An 18218-nucleotide genomic window follows, 5' to 3' on the forward strand; every position below is an offset into this window, starting at 1 on the left:
TAGCTGTCTCAGCTCCAGCACCACCTATCCTTGCATGGCGCCATGTTCCCTGCCAAGATGTATTAAACCTTCGAAACTGTAAGTGAGCCCCTGAAATGAGATATTTTTTATAAAAATTGCCATGGTTATGATGTCCCTTCACCACAATAAAAATCCAAACTAAGACAAAAGACATGAGGCAAGAAACATGGGTAGAAGGAGGATGTTCTGATGGTGAACAAAAGGCAGAAAAAGAGGAAGGCTTTTAGACCAGGTGTAACCTTCAATAGAACACTCAGTGATCTGCACTCCCCACCTAGTCCCTAACTGCTACAGCCTCTACCACATCACAAAATGGTACCACCACCTGATATTATAATCTAAACTGTAAGTACCAAGTTGTTTGGCTCAAGTTAGCAATGCAATTATGCTTGACTTTTCTCAAATGTATGAAATGTTAGGGCTCTTTATTTTTCAAAGAGAAAACTTAACTGTGGGGATGTTGTGGGATTTAAGCAAGGTTATATAATCGTAGAAGAGGACAAATCTAAACATTAGAGGTAATACTGATGTGTAAACATAAAATTTATGGATCAAAGTGTAATAAATAATTGTGTCAACTCAAAGTTCTTCTGGAATATTTATGGTTTGAAAAACTACTTGGTTTTCTTTGTTAGAAACTATTCCTCAAACACATCATGACAAGCAGAGGAGAAATTATTGATGATAAATAAGGGTTGGTATGAAGTGCAGAGGCTGTTGTGGAGGGGAAGGGGCAAAGAGACTGGACAAGCGCATAATAAAGTATTATATGTGTAGGAAAGCACCATAATAAAACCCATTATCTTAAATGGCAAGTTAAAAAAAAAGAAAAACTCACATCAAGGGACTTAACTAGCTGGTACAGAATAAAGTATTTTGTGGGGAATGAGAAAGGCAGGGAGGGGAGCAGAGAAAAATGTACAGCTCAATAAAAATCAATAAAAAGAGAAAAATATTTTGTCAGATAATATTTTGAAAAAAAATGTATTCCCTAATTTGCTACGAAGTTGCAAAAGAGTGTTAAGTACACATGACCTCTTGAACATGCAGCTGAGCATGGCAAACAAGTGACTATCCACACATAAGAACATGTACAAACACAGGTATTATGATAATAAAAGGAATGTGTGCTTTGTATCTTGAGCAATACCGAGTTCTTAAAAATCAAGACTACCAAAGGGTTGTTTTGGTTTATGCTGTGTGCTATAAGGTGCTAAGAAGCTCCTATTCCCTTTATTAAAATCAAAACCAAAGACTGACAAGCAGTGCTAGTTAAGTGAAGATTTTTTTGTCTCTTTCAGTGTTGAACTTTTTGAACTAAAAATCTGAGAAGAAAAATGGCCTGTTCCAATTACTCATTTTCTGCTCTAACTTAGAGGATATAAAGGACTAACCAATATATTTTCGTTAAAAAAATCCTCTTTGGTTCATAAACACCTACAGCTGTTGAACTGGGGGTAAAAATATGAGTCAAAGCTGAAGAGACTTTCAATGCAATTTCAATGTTCTATTTTAAGAGTTTTCAAAGTCTTACGACGTTGTGGAAGTGAAGTGACCTGCCTTTTGAATAGAAATAAAAATCTCAAGTAACATGTATAGCTAGGACACAACACAAAGAGAAAAATGGGTAGATGAAAGGCACTAGCAGTTTCAACTACACTGCCTTTATAGCCACAGGGTTGCTGCATAGAAGGTTCTAGAAACTCTGTCTTGGATTTTGTAATGAATTGCTGCTAGTACTGAGGTTAAGATTAGAGGCAGTAGGCTCTGGCAAACTGTTCATTATAGAGTTTGAACTGAAGCCAATTACTTGTGGTGTGTGTCCTGAAGAAACCTTGGAGGGAATCCCCACTTGCTTTATCAATCAGGAAAGTTACTCCCAGCCTCTTAGAAAAAAAGATAAAGAGCAAAGTCATTAGACAGAAAACTTTCCAGCTTGGTATTATTGAATTACTCACTTAAGGTAGTATTTTTATTTTGTTGATAGACTAGTATACACTCTGATTTTCAGTGATCCAGCTTCGGGACTACAAAGAAAATACTTCTGAGCTATGACTACCTGTGAAACAACAATACTAGCAATGAGTTTAGCCCTTGGATTAGAATGTAATAATATAGCAACTTTATTTTATACTCTTGACATGAATGGGTAATTAGGAAAAATTTAACACAAGGGTTCACAACAAAAGATGATTTGCTTAATGGTTATGACAAGTGAAGCATCCAGAACTGGCAACAGAAGATTTACTACAGCAATAAGTATAAATTTAAAGAAGATTGTCCATGTATGTGATGAAGGTTCTTGTGCAGTCTGGAAACTCACCCTTATTCACTCTTACCACCTTCTAAAATGACCTGATATAGTGAAATGTTACAGAAACCCAGGAAGTAATAGGTTGGCTTGAGCAAAGCATTAATGTCATTCTTCATTGCTGAGAGTCGGCACAGAGTGTACATTATAGAACTGGGGAACAGCTGGAGAATCCTAGAACTCTACCATCAGGACAAGTGCTAAATACAGTAAGGTTGGGCAAAGAGAAGGAAAGGTTGGGCAAATGTTTGGGAGGGAAGAATTTGGAGTACACCACAGCGTTCCCAAAACTTTGATGTATGTATCTTAGTTGTCTTAGAATTCCTATTATGGGAAACTTACTATTATCACCACTTGACAAGGGGAAAATAGTGAATTCTGTGTGTTTCAAAACTATTTTTTTTTTTTGGTTTTTCGAGACAGGGTTTCTCTGTGGCTTTGGAGCCTGTCCTGGATCTAGCTCTGCAGACCAGGCTGGTCTTGAACTCACAGAGATCCGCCTGCCTCTGCCTCCCGAGTGCTGGGATTAAAGGCGTGCGCCACCATCGCCCGGCCTCAAAACTATTTTCCATCGGCAGAAACTTAGGAAGACTGATGATAAGATAAGAAGCTTGGTATGCTTTTATTCAATTAAGGAGAATATTCTCAGGGGCAATTAACTTGTCAACATAGACACACTTTAGGGAGTATGAAAGATAGGTATCATTGTTGGAGGCACATGGAATTCTATAATTGATACAGACCTATGACACTGCTCTTAATTTGATAAGAATTCCCTCCATATTGATTCTTTGATCCTGCTATGATATTATACCCTATTGCAATATTAGACTAGGCATGCTATTTTCTACTTATACAAAACTGTTTTGTCTAAATAACTTTGACACGCTTTAAAAAATATTCCAACTATAAATTAGATGATGAGGTTAGTAACTTTTAAGCTGCCATTATTCTGAAGTAGTTGAAAAATTCTCCAATTCAAAAAAACATGAGAGGTTCTATGTAGAGACCTGCACCAAACAATTTCTTCAAAAATTTTGCTATAGTATGGAAGCATAATCAAAACCTTGTGATTATTAAAAACACTATATCCATTTGAAATCCCTAATGCAAACTTTAATGAACCAAATGACAATAGATGATATTGGTTCATAAATTTTATAAACATTCTTTTTAATATTATGTAACCCAAAAATCTTCTAAACTTCTGAATGAAAAGTGGACCGATTTACAGTAAAGCATATCCTGAGTTATGGAAATGCATATCTACAGAAAAGTATACCAGCATGCTGATGATGGGTCTGAGTATCCTATAGCTTTCCTTGTTTCTTTTTGTCTTTTCAATAGTGACTTATCCTTTTATGTCTTTGCATTTTAAAAATAGGTTGATGTGGGATTCCCGTTTGTATGCTGTGAATACGATTGGTTAATTAATAAAGAAAACTGGCTTCGCCTGATAGGGCAAAAGAACAGAGGTAGGCAGGGAAAACTAGCTGGATGCTGGGAGAAAGAAGGGCAGAGTTACAGAGAAGCCATGTAGCCTCACTGGAGCCAGAGGGAACATTAGCCAGTAAGCCACAGCCATGTGGCAATACACAGATGAATAGAAATGGGTTAAATTGATATATAAAAGTATATAGCCGATTAGAAGCTAGAGCTAATGGGTCAAGCAATAATTTAATTAATATAATTTCTGTGTGATTATTTTAGGTCTGAACAGTTGGAAACCAACAAGCAGGCTCCTTCTAACAATAGATGTGTGATCTCTGAGTTGTATACATCATGGTCAAATATTGTAATAAATACTTCCCTTGAAATATATCATTATTAAATGGCAAATATTTGTAAACAAAGAATGTAATTCAATGAACTACTGACTGTATGGGTAGCCTTGATACAAAAGTGTTGTCAATGAATAATAACATGGAAAGTACTCACTGCCTTTCCCAAGTATGTTTAGTGCTTGGATGAGTCTTATTTCTCTTGATACTTTCACACCTCTTATGCTACCCAAGTTATTCAAAGATTTAAACTCTTTGGAAATCCTTCCCAGAAGGACAGTTCTAATTAAAACTGTGAGTTCTAAAAGAAAATTGTAAGTGTGGTTTTAGAATCGATAAACAGTAAGGATGTTGGATTAGAAATGAGGGTAGGAGTTATCTATATTCATGAAGGTATGGGATTGAAAGAGAGAGTGGGATGATCAACATTTATTATGTTTGAGGTCTGGAAATGAGGGATGGAGCTGACCTATATAATGGTGGTATGGTGCTCTCAATGATTTTTAAGTTTGGACAGATTTTTTTTATTACAACCTCATTTTAATATTCAACCACTCAATAGGACTATTTAATTGTGAGAACTTAAATGCAGAAGGGATTGCTTTGATGCATAATTAAGTGAAAGGGTGAGAAACAGAAAAGCATAGTACTGAGCTGGGGGACAGAGCTCAAAAGTAGTACATGACTAGAAGTCATGAGACCTTGGGTGTTCCTAGCAGTGAAAAATAGCAAACAGCCAAAGAATAGAAAGAGAAGGAGGAAAAGGAGAAAGTGAAGATGGATAAAAAGAAGGAAAAGGAAAAAGATAAAGCACCAAAAGATGGAGGTTGCAAGGTCATGACAAAATTACTGGGTCCTGGAAAGGTGAGGGAATTAGATAGCTTGGAGATGTGTCACCATGAGACTATTTAACAAACTTGTGGTAAGTTCAATAAGGAAAACCCATGTGCCTGTGAGGATCAGTGGGATTAGACACAATGTACTGCAAACGAAAATGGCATCCATTATGTAAAATAATAAAATGTGAGAACAAACGGTAGTATTGCATTGACATCTGTGATTGCATCTTTACAAGGACTCACACACATAAATACTAAACACATAATGAACTTGACATTAGATTAGAATCTGGGCAATATTTATCAATGAAAACAGGCATGTGAGTAGATAGAGAACTATGTAAAAAGCTTTCAGAATAACTTCAAAGATATATAATCAGATTTCTAAATCTAACAGATTTCCAAATCTAACCTGTCTGTTTTACTTCTGATTGGTGGTCTATTTGTCGGAGTTGATTATACTAATTCATTTATTTTGTTCACCTTCTTAATGTATCTCTGAGCCAAAGAATAATTTATCTTTGACCTTAGAGCCTCCAAGCTGTTTGTTGATTTACTCATCTTCTAAGGGAATTGGGGTGTGTGATAAATTGCAGCATTGTTTCACTTGCAGGGTTTTCCTGCTAAGATGAGTCTGTGCTGTGATTTATACTTTAATTTGGTAGGCAGTTTGTTTTCTAAAGTACATCTTTACAAATTCTCATAAAGCCTTACAATAGGTGCATTTGCAGGATATCTATGAATGCCTATAACCCCATTAAGACTCAACATTAATATTACACACATATACCAGTTAAATATCAGCAGAAAACAAAATTTTCTCGAGCCTACTTTTGATGTATTCATATGTATGTCTGTGTATCTGTGAGTGTGTGTGTGTGTGAGACATACTCATCGCTTCTTGAATGGTCCACTGAAGTTCAGTTTTTGTTTCCCTCAGCTATTATAAAAACTGCCCTTCCAAACATGGACCGAGAAGCCAAGGAGGAATATCTGGTCGTAATTCAAGCCAAAGATATGGGAGGACACTCTGGAGGTCTGTCTGGAACCACAACACTTACAGTGACCCTTACTGACGTTAATGACAATCCTCCAAAATTTGCACAGAGTAAGTGATTTCCTGCACTCGTCACAAATCAGGCAGATTTCAAATAAAATTTTCCTCAGCATTACAACACCAAAACAGTTATAGACTGCTTATTTGAAAAGCATGTCAAGACACACATTTATCTCCATTTTTATAATTTCAAGAACATTGAGGAAACCCCAAATATCACAGGCACAGTAGATAATGAATCAGGAAGAACTTAAGTGAATATTGAAAATTTGTCCCTGATATTGATCCATTATTTGTACCATTGTAGAAAAGAAATAAAGCCTGTAGTAGGGAAACAAACTGTACATTAAAATTGTTTCCAAATTCTTACTACCAGGAGAGACTTCAGGAACCATTGACTCCATCTTGCTGAGGGTATGCTCATCTTTAGCAACATCAAGAGAATTCTAGGAAGCCACTGTTAGTGGTCCAGACTGATGACCATTATTGAAATACATCATTATCCTCTCATAAGACACTTCCTATAAGCATTTATTCAATTAATATGATATGAAGTAATGCTTCAATAAATGCTTCCAAACATAACAGGAGGACTCTTGAATTGAGAAATGAAGAAAATTACATAGAACAGGAAAAAATCAATAAGACAATGAAAGGAGAATAGACACCAGTACTAAAAAAAAATGTGGTTACAAATACATATATCAACAGTAGTACATTTGCATATCTCTATATATTAACTTCTAAATATTTCAAATGGGAGTAAAATTAGATAGATTTTTTTATATTTAGTTTATTCAATTTAATGTAATTTCCTCTATTCAGAGCCATGCTGTCAATGAAAAGACATTTTTTTTAAGATTGAAAAATACACTGAAGTTATAGTCATATGAACATACTTACATAACTAATCTAACATCAATAGGTATACCACTTATTTCTATTTTGGAGGTGTTGTAACTAGTATTGCCCTCAATTTGTACATGTATATTCTCTTCTGATTTAGAGATTGTGTATATGCAGTAAATTATTGTTCCCCTAAATGCATAAAATAAAAATTATAAAAAAAAAATGCTGCCAATGAAACCCATGAGACCAGGGAGTTAAGTTTGTTGAAAGGCACTAAAAAATGAGGATACATACATATGAGTTGTGACTGAATTAGTACACCAAGATGAGTACCATAATGGTTAGACTAAGATCATTAGAAAGTCATTAAAATACCTTAACTGAACTGATTGAGTTTGTTAAAGAGAAACAATAAATAAATAAATAAATAAATAAATAAATAAATAAATAAATAAGGATTTGTGTCTTTACCATATTACACCGCATCCATAAGAAGTTTGCAAACTTTCATTTGAATAATGTTAGCAGCTGTGTTATATAAAAACAGTAGAGGTGCAAGTAGAATAAAATATAGGGTCTGTAAGCCCTTAGATGTTAATTACGCAAGCCCAAGGATAGGTTTGATTTTTAAGAAGGTAGTTTATTACATTATTGTTATCAGCATCTAAGGACATGGAGGAACTTCCTACTGGCTTAGGAAACACCACATGAAAACTCTTTTGTGGAAGAAAGAGAGGAACTAAGGAAATGAGAGGAAAGAATGGAGGAGAAGGGTGAAGCTCTAAACATTTAATGAGCAATTGAGAATTCATTTATAAAAATTCCAAGCCAGAAAGTTCAGAGATCTATTTTCATAGAGAATTGTACAACTTTTATCTGCCCCTCTATGAATTATGATCCTTTTAAGAAAAATCATTGAAATAATTGATCTTACCATTTACCCAGTCTTTTATTTTGCTTCCTGCTACCTCTGCAGTTCACTCAGGAATATGTAGCTTCATCTTTTGCCAAAAGATGATTATTGCATTTCAGGAGTGATAGTTGAGTTTCTAAAGCATTCCCTTTTGTTGAGGTAATGATTATTAACTATTATTGCCCTGACGAAGATGATAAGAACACACAGTACTGTTGTGGAATATTATTTAAAGTTGGCAATGATGTGTTGTAGTTTCTCATGCATCATTTGTTTAACATTGAATGTAACGATGCAATTTTAATTATGTAAAGATGTGTTGCATCTGTTTCATCTTGCCTGCCTAAGGCACCTGATTGGTCTACTAGAGAGCTTAATGGGCAATAGCTGAGCAAAAGAGGTATAAACAAGGTTGGCAGGCATAGAGAATTAAAAGGAGAACAGGAAAAATGAGAGAAGGAGGAAAGACCCAGGGACACACCAGAGGCAAGAAGCCAGGCAGACATCAGTCAGCCAGACTTAGAGAAGCAGCAGTTGTAAGATATACAGAAGTAAAAAGATAATAAGACCAGAAGCAAAGGGTAGATAAAGAGAAACTGTTCAATTGAAGTTCAAAGAAGTAGGCAGAAACAAACCTAAGCTGAGACAGGGCATTTGTAAAAAAGAATAATAAGTCTCTTTTTTCTAAAGAAAAAGCCTGGTACAGAATGGCAGGTGATAAAGGAATGTCCCATTTTCTTGACTTTTCAAGGCTCCATGTTGTAGGATTGGCAGTAAGGCGAAGTCCACTCACTGGCTAATTTGTCATAAACACACCGAAGGGATAATCTCCAAATTCATGTTGAATACAAACCATGAAAGAATTGGGCAGCTTGTGTTAGACAGAATTATTTTCTTTGTCCACATTATGGTAAAACTACGTGCAAGGTGGTTTTTTCTTCAGTCCCATAACATTATGATTCCAAGTGAATTTTAATTCATCAGTAAGGAAAGGAGTTCAAGGATCTTTATTCATCAAATGAACTAGTCTTAAATTCTACTGGATAATACAAACCATAGTTATTCAGGGATTCACCATTTGCATTTAAATTGTGATTAGGTAATGTTCTACAGATTTAACTTATCCTCTGGGCTTGTTGTTCATTGAATGGTTGTTTTCCTCTGGTGATTGCATGAGGACTCAGTCTTTCTGATTGTTTGAGGCTCAGTTTGCCTGAATCAGGCCCTGAAACAAGAACCCGAATCTAAGTAATCAGACTTGCTCAAGGAACATCAGAGGGGAAGAAGAGGCATGTTAGAAAGCCAAAAGTGTACACTATCCAAAAACTTAGCACTGTGGATTCATGTGCCTTTATCCCACTGAGAAGTCTGAAATGTTGAAAACATTTTTTAAAATTGGCAATGACTCAAAGATATCCCTTCAGAAAAGGGTGGAGTCTAGCATTTCATAAACTAACTCCTGTCACTCTTTGATGATTGCTTCTGTGAAACAAATCAGTGCTGAAATAGTTCTTTCTGCCTGACATGCAATGGATGAAATGGAATCTGAAGGTAAGGTAAAGCCCCGAGGCAAAAAATGCAAGAACAGGTAGACAGATGTAGGGCAGGTGAGCACTAATGTGTTAATGGCCAGGGAGAGTAGTCGAGTACCACCAGCTTCCACTAGACCAATGAACATGATTGCAACTAGCATCTCAACCAAGAAATTGGAATAAAAATAGGACAAATGTCACTGATTAGATGTTCTTTACTGTCCCCATAGGAGAATGAAAACACACTGTAATTGTATTTTTGCCTAGGGAGTTTTGAAGGTAGGATTTTAGTCTTTAGAGCAATGAAGAATTCAGTGACAAGAGGAGTATTTCATGTATCTGGACAGCTTGCTGCAGGGCATGGCAGAAGTTTAGTAATTGGATTTTATCAAAAATGGTCTACAAGTTAGTAAATATAAAAGTAAGTTCAAAAGTGACTTTCTGCATGTTACACGTTACAGCTCTCTGTGCTGAAATTAGCTTAGTATTTTATGTGGGGCAGCAATGAATATCCCCACAGGCAGTCAATGTGATTACACAGAAAGTAGGGAAGAAAAATTCACATAGACTCACTAATATTCTGGCATGATTACTTTAAACAAATACTCGGTAAACATAGGGTTGAATAGGTAAGGTCTCTGTCTCTGAAGAGTGTTGAAGAGGGTTCACTACTTCTTTGGAACACTTGTTTCACAATTGTTTAAATGACTACACATTCCACAGAAGAGGTATTCTGTCATGACTACCACCATCTTGGTAGCATCTCTATGGATATCCAGAAGATAGGAAATGTCCAATGAATTATGCTAAATTAATCAGTGAATGAAAAGTATTGGTGTACTACCCAGTGTGTCTCTTCTTTTTAAAGGTTTGTATCACTTCTCAGTCCCAGAGGATGTGGTTCTTGGCACTGCAATAGGAAGGGTTAAAGCTAATGACCAGGATATTGGTGAAAATGCGCAATCGTCCTATGACATCATTGATGGAGATGGAACAGCACTCTTTGAAATCACTTCTGACGCCCAGGCCCAGGATGGTGTTATAAGACTAAGAAAGGTATGCTAAAGAATATTTTCTTCAGTTTTTAACTCTCTCCTTGAAACTGGACTTTTGAGATCTCTGAGAGCTGAGTAGACAGGCAGAGGCCAGAGTTGGTAGGTACTTAGATTTAAGCTGAAGGGTGGGATGAGAAAGTATGCAAAGTAGATCTGTTCCATATCACCTGTTTCGTAGGACCACATCACATGCCAGATGTCACTCTGGTAAACCAGTTACCAGAGGGAAACAGCCTCTTACTACTATGTCCACATTTATGATTTAGCAATTTTTTTCCCTCTAAAGCCAAAAAAAAAAAAAAAAACATCACTTAGTCTTTATGAAGGGCACTGAAGTCAAGTAACCCTTACCCAATTGAGAACAAAATGAATAAACAGTTAGTACTGACTGATGAAACTACTCCAGGATACAATCACCTACAGTTTTAATGGATTCTCAGTGGGAACAACTGTGCTCCAGACGCAATAAGTTCAATAGATTTTAGGCTTTCCCAGTGTAACTCTCGTATTTCTGCTCCCTCATTCCTTGATTTGTCCCTCCCAAATGTGTTGACATTTCCCCAAGTCCTCACTGAAAACTCTGCTTTCAAAGAAGCTCTTTGTCATGAACTCTTTCTTTATAAAAAGCATGTAAAAGAGAGCTCATGATGTATGCTTACAAAGTTTTACTTGTGTAAAGAGAGATCCATTGTGATGGAAGATATGGTACTTTCTTCAATATTCACCTTCACATCTTGATTGGCCATGATGTTTCAAATGGATTTTCTAATTTATGAATAAAAGAATACATGATGGGACACACTCTCAGAACCAATAATTTTTTGTTTGTTGCCTTTATAAGAATTAAAATTCACAACACTAAGCCTGCTATGCAATTCTATTATATTACATGAAGATAATTTTCTACTGGAAATGTAGTTAAATGGTGGTATGCTTAGCAATCATTGCATTCAGTACCTGGGATCTCAAAAATATATGTGAAATGGTAGTGATCTTAATTTTCTTATTGAAGAGCATCAACAGTGGGAACATGGAATTTTTTGAATATATTTTTGTTTAAATTTTTTCACTATCAACTTGAAGATATGGCTATATTTATTTTAATTCTTTAGTGAGCAATGCTATTCTCATGCTGGGATACAACATTGAACCAACAGTTGAAAAATATTTAAAAGCTTGCATCTCTAGTAGAGTGCTGTGTAATTATGTTTAAGACAATTGCTGAACCACTCATAACCATATTTTCCTTGAATAAAATGTCCTAATTCAATTTTTAATGTTTTTATTAATTGCTATCTTTTGTTCCTGCCAGGTACTTTTATAAACTGAAACATTGATTGTTCACTGTGATTCTGTCCACTAATATTTATGAACTTGGAGGCATACATCTTATACTCCTTGACATGAAAAACATAAGTGGATTTTAGAAAAGAGTGTTTGAGGGGGTCACATATCTATAGGCTAATGCCATTGCTTTTTAATTGCTAAAATCCTCAGGACACCAGAGTGTGTTTTGTGTTCGTTAAGCTGGGCTGAAAATTATAGACAAAAAAAAAAAAAAAGAAGAAGAGTCAAGTTGTTCTTGAATAACAGCTTGGTTTTGGTTTTTACTGATGAAAAAAAGTGGAATAAGGTACAGGAAGTCTATATTCTCATCTAGGCAGACTGTTCCCTGCACTCCTTCTATGAAAGAATCTAGAATCTATATGGAGAATCCTGAGAGAGCTCTTTGAGACTGAAGATTATGAAAGCATGAGGTGACAAGGAAAGATGTTGATCAAAGGGCCCAAAACTACAAAACTAGACATTATTAAAGATATTTTATGCAATGTGGAACACATTTCTAGGTGAATAGATTCTTTATATCTACCCAAACTGATAAAGCATTGTGGTGATGGATATGTCAATTGACTTGATGAAGTCCTCATTTTGTGTATTTTAGCGCTCTATTGTACCGTAAAATACACACAATTACTATTTGTCAATTAGCAATACTATTAACACATTACAGAGAAAATTTTGAGCAGATTTTATAAAGTACATGGAATAGCAAGCCTATTAAAGTGTAGGTAATTTTCAGAGTTTGAATTTTCTCATACCATCCCAAATCGTCTCTTCCAAACTACACACACACACACACACACACACACACACACACACACACACACACACACACACTGTTCTTTCAGAATAAACAGGGAAGTGTGTTTTCACTGTTTAGCCAAAAACACTGGGAAGGGAGAGCTAAGTACCATTACATCTGCATTCAAATATAAAAATCAACGTGGATGTTTGAAATAAGAATAGATATTTAATCTTTCGCAAGTGCTCTGTAAGACTTCACTGATGTTAGTTTTTGTTCCAGCTTCCTATTTTCTAAAAAATCTGCATTGCAGATTTAAAGTTCTGCTTCTTCTGAGAAATTGCAATGCATACATAAACTATCTTCTTGAATCTTGACAGACTTACATTCTTAAATTGTGGAGTATTGTGAGTTGCCAGGAATTTGGCTGGATGGGTTCTGGTACAGATTGGTTCTAATGTATGTGAGGGAATGGATCCTCTTATATCACTCGGTTCACACTCATCATTGACAAAGTCTATTGAACAGTTAGGGAATGATGTTAGAGCAATGATGTAATTTTATTTTTTAAGTGATTAGTGTAGAGCAAAGTCGGACCTCTTTGCATCAATTTATTTGCCTTCACACTTCATTTTTCTAAGCATAAAGCAAAATAGGTCTCTTTATGAAAGCAAAACTCTGTGCATATTTGCCTGATCCATAGCACAGCACTTCTGACAGAGACATACGAATGTCCTAAAAAGTTACAAACCCCATTTCAGTCACACAAACAGTTGAGTAGAAATGTTTTGGAAATGATATGAAATTCTTTTTGTTAGGATTAGCACTAAATCATGTTTCGTAAGGTCTCCTTGGACTGAACAATGATCATTTCTAGCCTTTCTATTTCACACGCTGTTGCAGAAATGATAAAATATTGTTCACAGATAGAGATTGTATTCAGTGTTGCCTTATCGGCCACCAGCAGAAACCCAGTTAACCAGATGATTAGCATGCTGGTCACGTCATCAATAGTAAAATTTTATTATGACTCGGAAGTGAAAATTTGATGTTACAATTCATGACTGTGAATATTTTGTGAATTCTAAGTGAAATGAGGGAAACAAAACAGGACAATAGATTAGACTTGCTATGCTTGTATAATAAACAAGTATCAATAAATGCCTGCAAAATTTACAGGTTGAATCTAGGGGAATGTATCCCATTAAGAGTCACAAACCGGCTTAAATGAGAATAACTTCCATCCATCCCCATTATACTCATTTGTTCTTGCTGCTACGGTTTAGAGAGAAGCATTCATCTTTGTCATTTTTTTTAACAGCCTCTGGACTTTGAGACCAAAAAATCCTATACACTGAAGGTGGAGGCAGCCAATATCCACATCGACCCACGGTTCAGTGGCAGGGGACCCTTTAAGGATACAGCAACAGTCAAAATTGTTGTGGAGGATGCCGATGAGCCCCCAGTCTTCTCTTCACCAACTTACCTCCTTGAAGTTCATGAAAATGCTGCTTTGAACTCAGTGATTGGCCAAGTGACAGCACGTGACCCCGATATCACCTCAAGTCCAATAAGGTATTTCTCATTTAAGTGCAGTACTTGCTGCACCATAGGGCGAGAGGAGCCTTTGAGACTTCTGTGATGAAGGGCTTTCTGTCACTTTATCCTCTCTCTGTGTGTGGGTGGTGTGTGCATTCATATATTTGTCTACTAAGAGCTACAGAAAATGCCTGGAAACAGGAATATCAAAATAAATCAAGTTATTCCAGCTCATGGGAAAGCTATATGGAGATGCAAAATTGCAGGCATTTTATAGCACTTTGGGATGGATCTTTTTCATTTTATGCTTTATTATTTTTTAGTATTGCATGAACATTGCCAGTTGTATCTTGTCTCTTCCGACAGATATAGTGAATTATATATTAGAATTCAGAGGTATGAGACCACCATGTCACCGCATTTAGAAGTGCCTATCTTGTTTCTGAATGTGGGTTTGAAATCACCTTCTTCTCAGTTCTTGAGCATTCTGATAAGTCAGCATTTCTGGACTGGTTTCTTTTACAGAAAGACAAATATTTCTGTGTCATTTAAAAATACCCCATGTTTATAAATTTCTAGTTTAGGAATTTTTCCTAGGGTGAAGAATAATCGCTTCTTCAAATTATTTTTTTTTGCTTTAAAATGAGGCCCAGTTCAGTTATTTTATATTTGATTTATAGACACCTTTTATTTTTTTAGAATTCAATAAATTATAGTAAAGATGCTCACCTTGAAATCACTCTTAATTAGCATCTTTGTTAATTACCTTTGTGCTAGTCTCCAAGGTTGAACTGTTGCCTAATAATGTGTTTGAGAGTGGATTTCATATATTGTTATATGTGTGAGTGGGTGTGCATGTGTGTGAGTGTCTGTGTTGGGGGGGGGCGCACACGCACGAGCTTCTGAGAAAGAGAGAGAGAGAGAGAGAGAGAGAGAGAGTTTGTCTGAGAGTGAATGAGTATGTTCGTGTGTGAGTTTGTATGTGAGTGTGTATGTAAAAGGTATAAATGTAGGTATGACAATCCCAAACATTTTCAATTTCTAAGCTAAAATATCTAAGACTTGTATCTTTGCAATGTCTTTTTCCATGATTATCCAGAAAAGTAAATTTTCTGGAGCTTTTATTTGTTTACAATTTAAAATTTATAATGCTATTTTATTTTTGATACTAGTTTAATAGTTCATTTTCCAGGTATTTTTGTCATTATATGTTTATATATTAGACCTTTGTGTCCTTCAGCTACTGTACATTTGAAAAAAAATTCTAATAAGTTTACCTTTTTGAAAAAACAATGCATTTAGGATGCTTTTGGTTTTCTAGTTATATAGATGCATACATTTAATAATAAGAAGTGTAGGAGAAGAGGGAATGATTTGGCAGGCGGTGAAGGATGAAGAGTTGAAACAAGAGCACGAAGGGTAGAAATGATGGAAATAGAGAACTTGCACATAAAATTTTAGAAAAAACAATTTTAATAATTACTTTTATGTTATTTTTCACTAATATATATTTATGAACTTAAAACTGTGTTGCTTCTATTACTTGAGGGTGATAAAGCTAAAGTATGAGGTAAAATTCTTCAGGACATTTATTGTCTCCAATAACAGATTAGACCAAAATGGGAAATATTTTCACATTCAGCAAGCTCTTATTAATATACAATTTATTTTTAAATTTGGGGCAGTCAAAGACATCCCTATGAGGATAATAAAAGAAAAGTTTCTGGAGAAGAGGAAACTATTTAGAAGATAGCCCTGTTGACTGAGATTTCTGACCCGTCCAGTCCCGCAGTCGTTCAGTCCCAAAGAAACACACAGAGGCCTACATTAATTATAAACTGGCCGGCCTATTAGCTCAGGTTTCTTATTTCCTAATTCTTACATGTTTAATTGGCCCATTATTCTTGTCTGTATTGGCCATGTGGCTTGGTACCTTTATCAGTGAGGCGTTCTCATCTTGGTTTCTCAACATCTGGATGATGACTGCATACTGAGCGTTCCTCTTCTCAGAATTCTTCTGTTCTCATTGCCCTGTCTCTATTTCCTGCCTGGTTGCTTCACCTATACCTCTCGCCTGACTACTGGCCGATCAACGTTTTATTAAGATACAAAGGACAAATCTTTACAAAGTACAAGACCATTGTCCCACAGCATAGCCCTCCATGTGAGGATTTGAATAGTGATCTGCAGGTCATTCTCATCTCAGAAACACATAGACATGCAGAATTATATCAGTGAGAAGGGCAAGTGTGGAATGTAAGGGTGGGAAGAATCCTGAAAAAAATTACATAGGCATCAATTTCCTGGCCACTAAATGAAGTTGTACAGTGACTTTATGATGGGGATCTATCTAGATCAAATTATTTTCATGGTTATTCCAGGTTCTTTGTCTGAAAACATCCTTACTTTTCTCCCAACCCCAATCACGAGATAGAATGTGAAGGCGTAAACCAGATGGGTGTAACTGAAGTCCCATTCATTATGAGAATAATTTCAAACCTTCATTTGTTGACATTTCTACTGTTATAAGCAACCAACACATGAGTTTTCAAGAATGTAATAAATCATGGTTTCCCAAGAAATAAGAGACACACATTATCATCAGACACACACATACACACACACCCCACACACACACACATAAATGTGTGTGTGTGTTTCAAATGAAGTGTCCATGACTTAAGTTACAATGCTTACTATGGAGTGACATGTTCTTAATTAACGATGAGGGTTAAGGAGCTGGGTGTTTCAAAACGAATCACAAAGCTAGGCATAAACCAGGGTCACTACACCTCACATTGATTTTACACATTTTATAATCTCTCCCATTATACTCGTGGTAAACCAGCTTTATTGAAGTAAATGCAGTTCCCAAGGAGTCAAGCTGTGATTCTCACTATAACCAATTATGGCCATATCTATTATTGTCACCGCTTAGAAGGTGTGTGTGGAGGAAGCTAGGGACTCCTGAACACCAACATCTAGCTTCAAAATGGGTCATTTTCCAGTTCAGCTAAAGGGAGGATGGACAGATCCAGTGTGCTTTGCTGACACAGATATATCGGTGGTTCTGATGTATGCGAGGCAAGTGCGAGTTTCTACACGATACTGATCCCATCTAAGGAGACAGACATTATCTCAAAGTATGTATGGGAGACTTTGATATGCCAGCGAGACTGTGGGGTCCACAAGGTCTTGACAGGTAGATTGGCCCCAGGAGGTGACACTTAAAGTCTGAACCACTGTGTTTCCCCCATCCAATATCATCTCTGCATTTCTGCCACTCTCTTCTACCTGATGGCTTATAGAAAGTAGCTTCGCTATGTCTATACACAAATGGCTAATTTGACTAGAAAATTAAATTTCCCAACTAACCAGGTCAGAGAAAAGGTCATTGTAAAACTACCAGATGGGTTTAGAACAACTTTTCCTTTGAAAATAGATGCATAGTATGTGACGTCTCAGGGAATCTCTGGGCTACAGATAGCTACGCATCATTTAGAAATATTGTATTTCATACACTGACAAGACTGTATCCATCTTTCAGGATAATATTTGCTTCGCCATCCTGCAAAATAGAGTCAGCTATTGTGGCATCTGCTGTGTTAAAGCATGGAGTCATTTGCTGGCTCATAGACTTCCTGTGCGATTCCATTTTGAACACAGCTCCTAGCTGAAATATCCTGCATTTTGAAATACTTATCCCTACATTTAGAAGTGTGTATGTCTCAATATTCCAGTCCAGAGAAAAATGAACCCTCATATCCATGAAAACCCATGATCACCCTGTCTCTCTCCCAGGAACGATAATTAAGGGTTTTCCTCTGTCTTCTCTACTACGTGTTGCTCAGTAATGTAGAATAATTCCTGACAGTTTATTTAAGGACGATATTTTTCAGCTCAGACTAAGTCAAAATCATATTACTGTTGGACTGTTGGTTTGCAGCATAGCTGTCATCCCTCCGGTTCCCTGAGACTTGGTTTCCTCATAAGACGCTCCATTCCTCCTAGGGCATTGAGCACATGATGTCACTTTATTAGACGTAATATTCATCAGCATTACTAGCTAATAAGGGGTAAGCCATCACACATTATAATTTTTTAGCAATTAATTTATTTATCTGTGTTTTGCCTGCATGCGTCTTTTTGCACCATGTATGTGAGTGGTATGCACTAAGTTTGTAGAGAACTTTGGATCCTTTAGTTTTGGAGTTACAGATGGTTGTGAGCAACCATGT

The 18218-nt window shown here is 36.2% G+C and overlaps 1 protein-coding gene across 4 annotated transcripts in view; it reads left to right on the plus strand.

Moving 5' to 3' along the window:
* Nucleotides 1-18218, plus strand: part of Cdh8 (cadherin 8) — a 368006-nt gene that overhangs the window by 215793 nt on the left and 133995 nt on the right. For all 4 annotated transcript variants that reach the window (XM_026790139.1, XM_005345543.3, XM_005345545.3 and 1 more), the window contains exons 5-7: nt 5893-6060; nt 10172-10359; nt 13763-14016. In XM_026790139.1, the coding sequence (XP_026645940.1) occupies nt 5893-6060; nt 10172-10359; nt 13763-14016 (610 nt within the window). The remainder of the gene's footprint in view (nt 1-5892; nt 6061-10171; nt 10360-13762; nt 14017-18218) is intronic.

Source organism: Microtus ochrogaster, chromosome 4 (assembly GCF_000317375.1).
Source record: "Microtus ochrogaster isolate Prairie Vole_2 chromosome 4, MicOch1.0, whole genome shotgun sequence".
NCBI lineage: Eukaryota > Metazoa > Chordata > Mammalia > Rodentia > Cricetidae > Microtus > Microtus ochrogaster.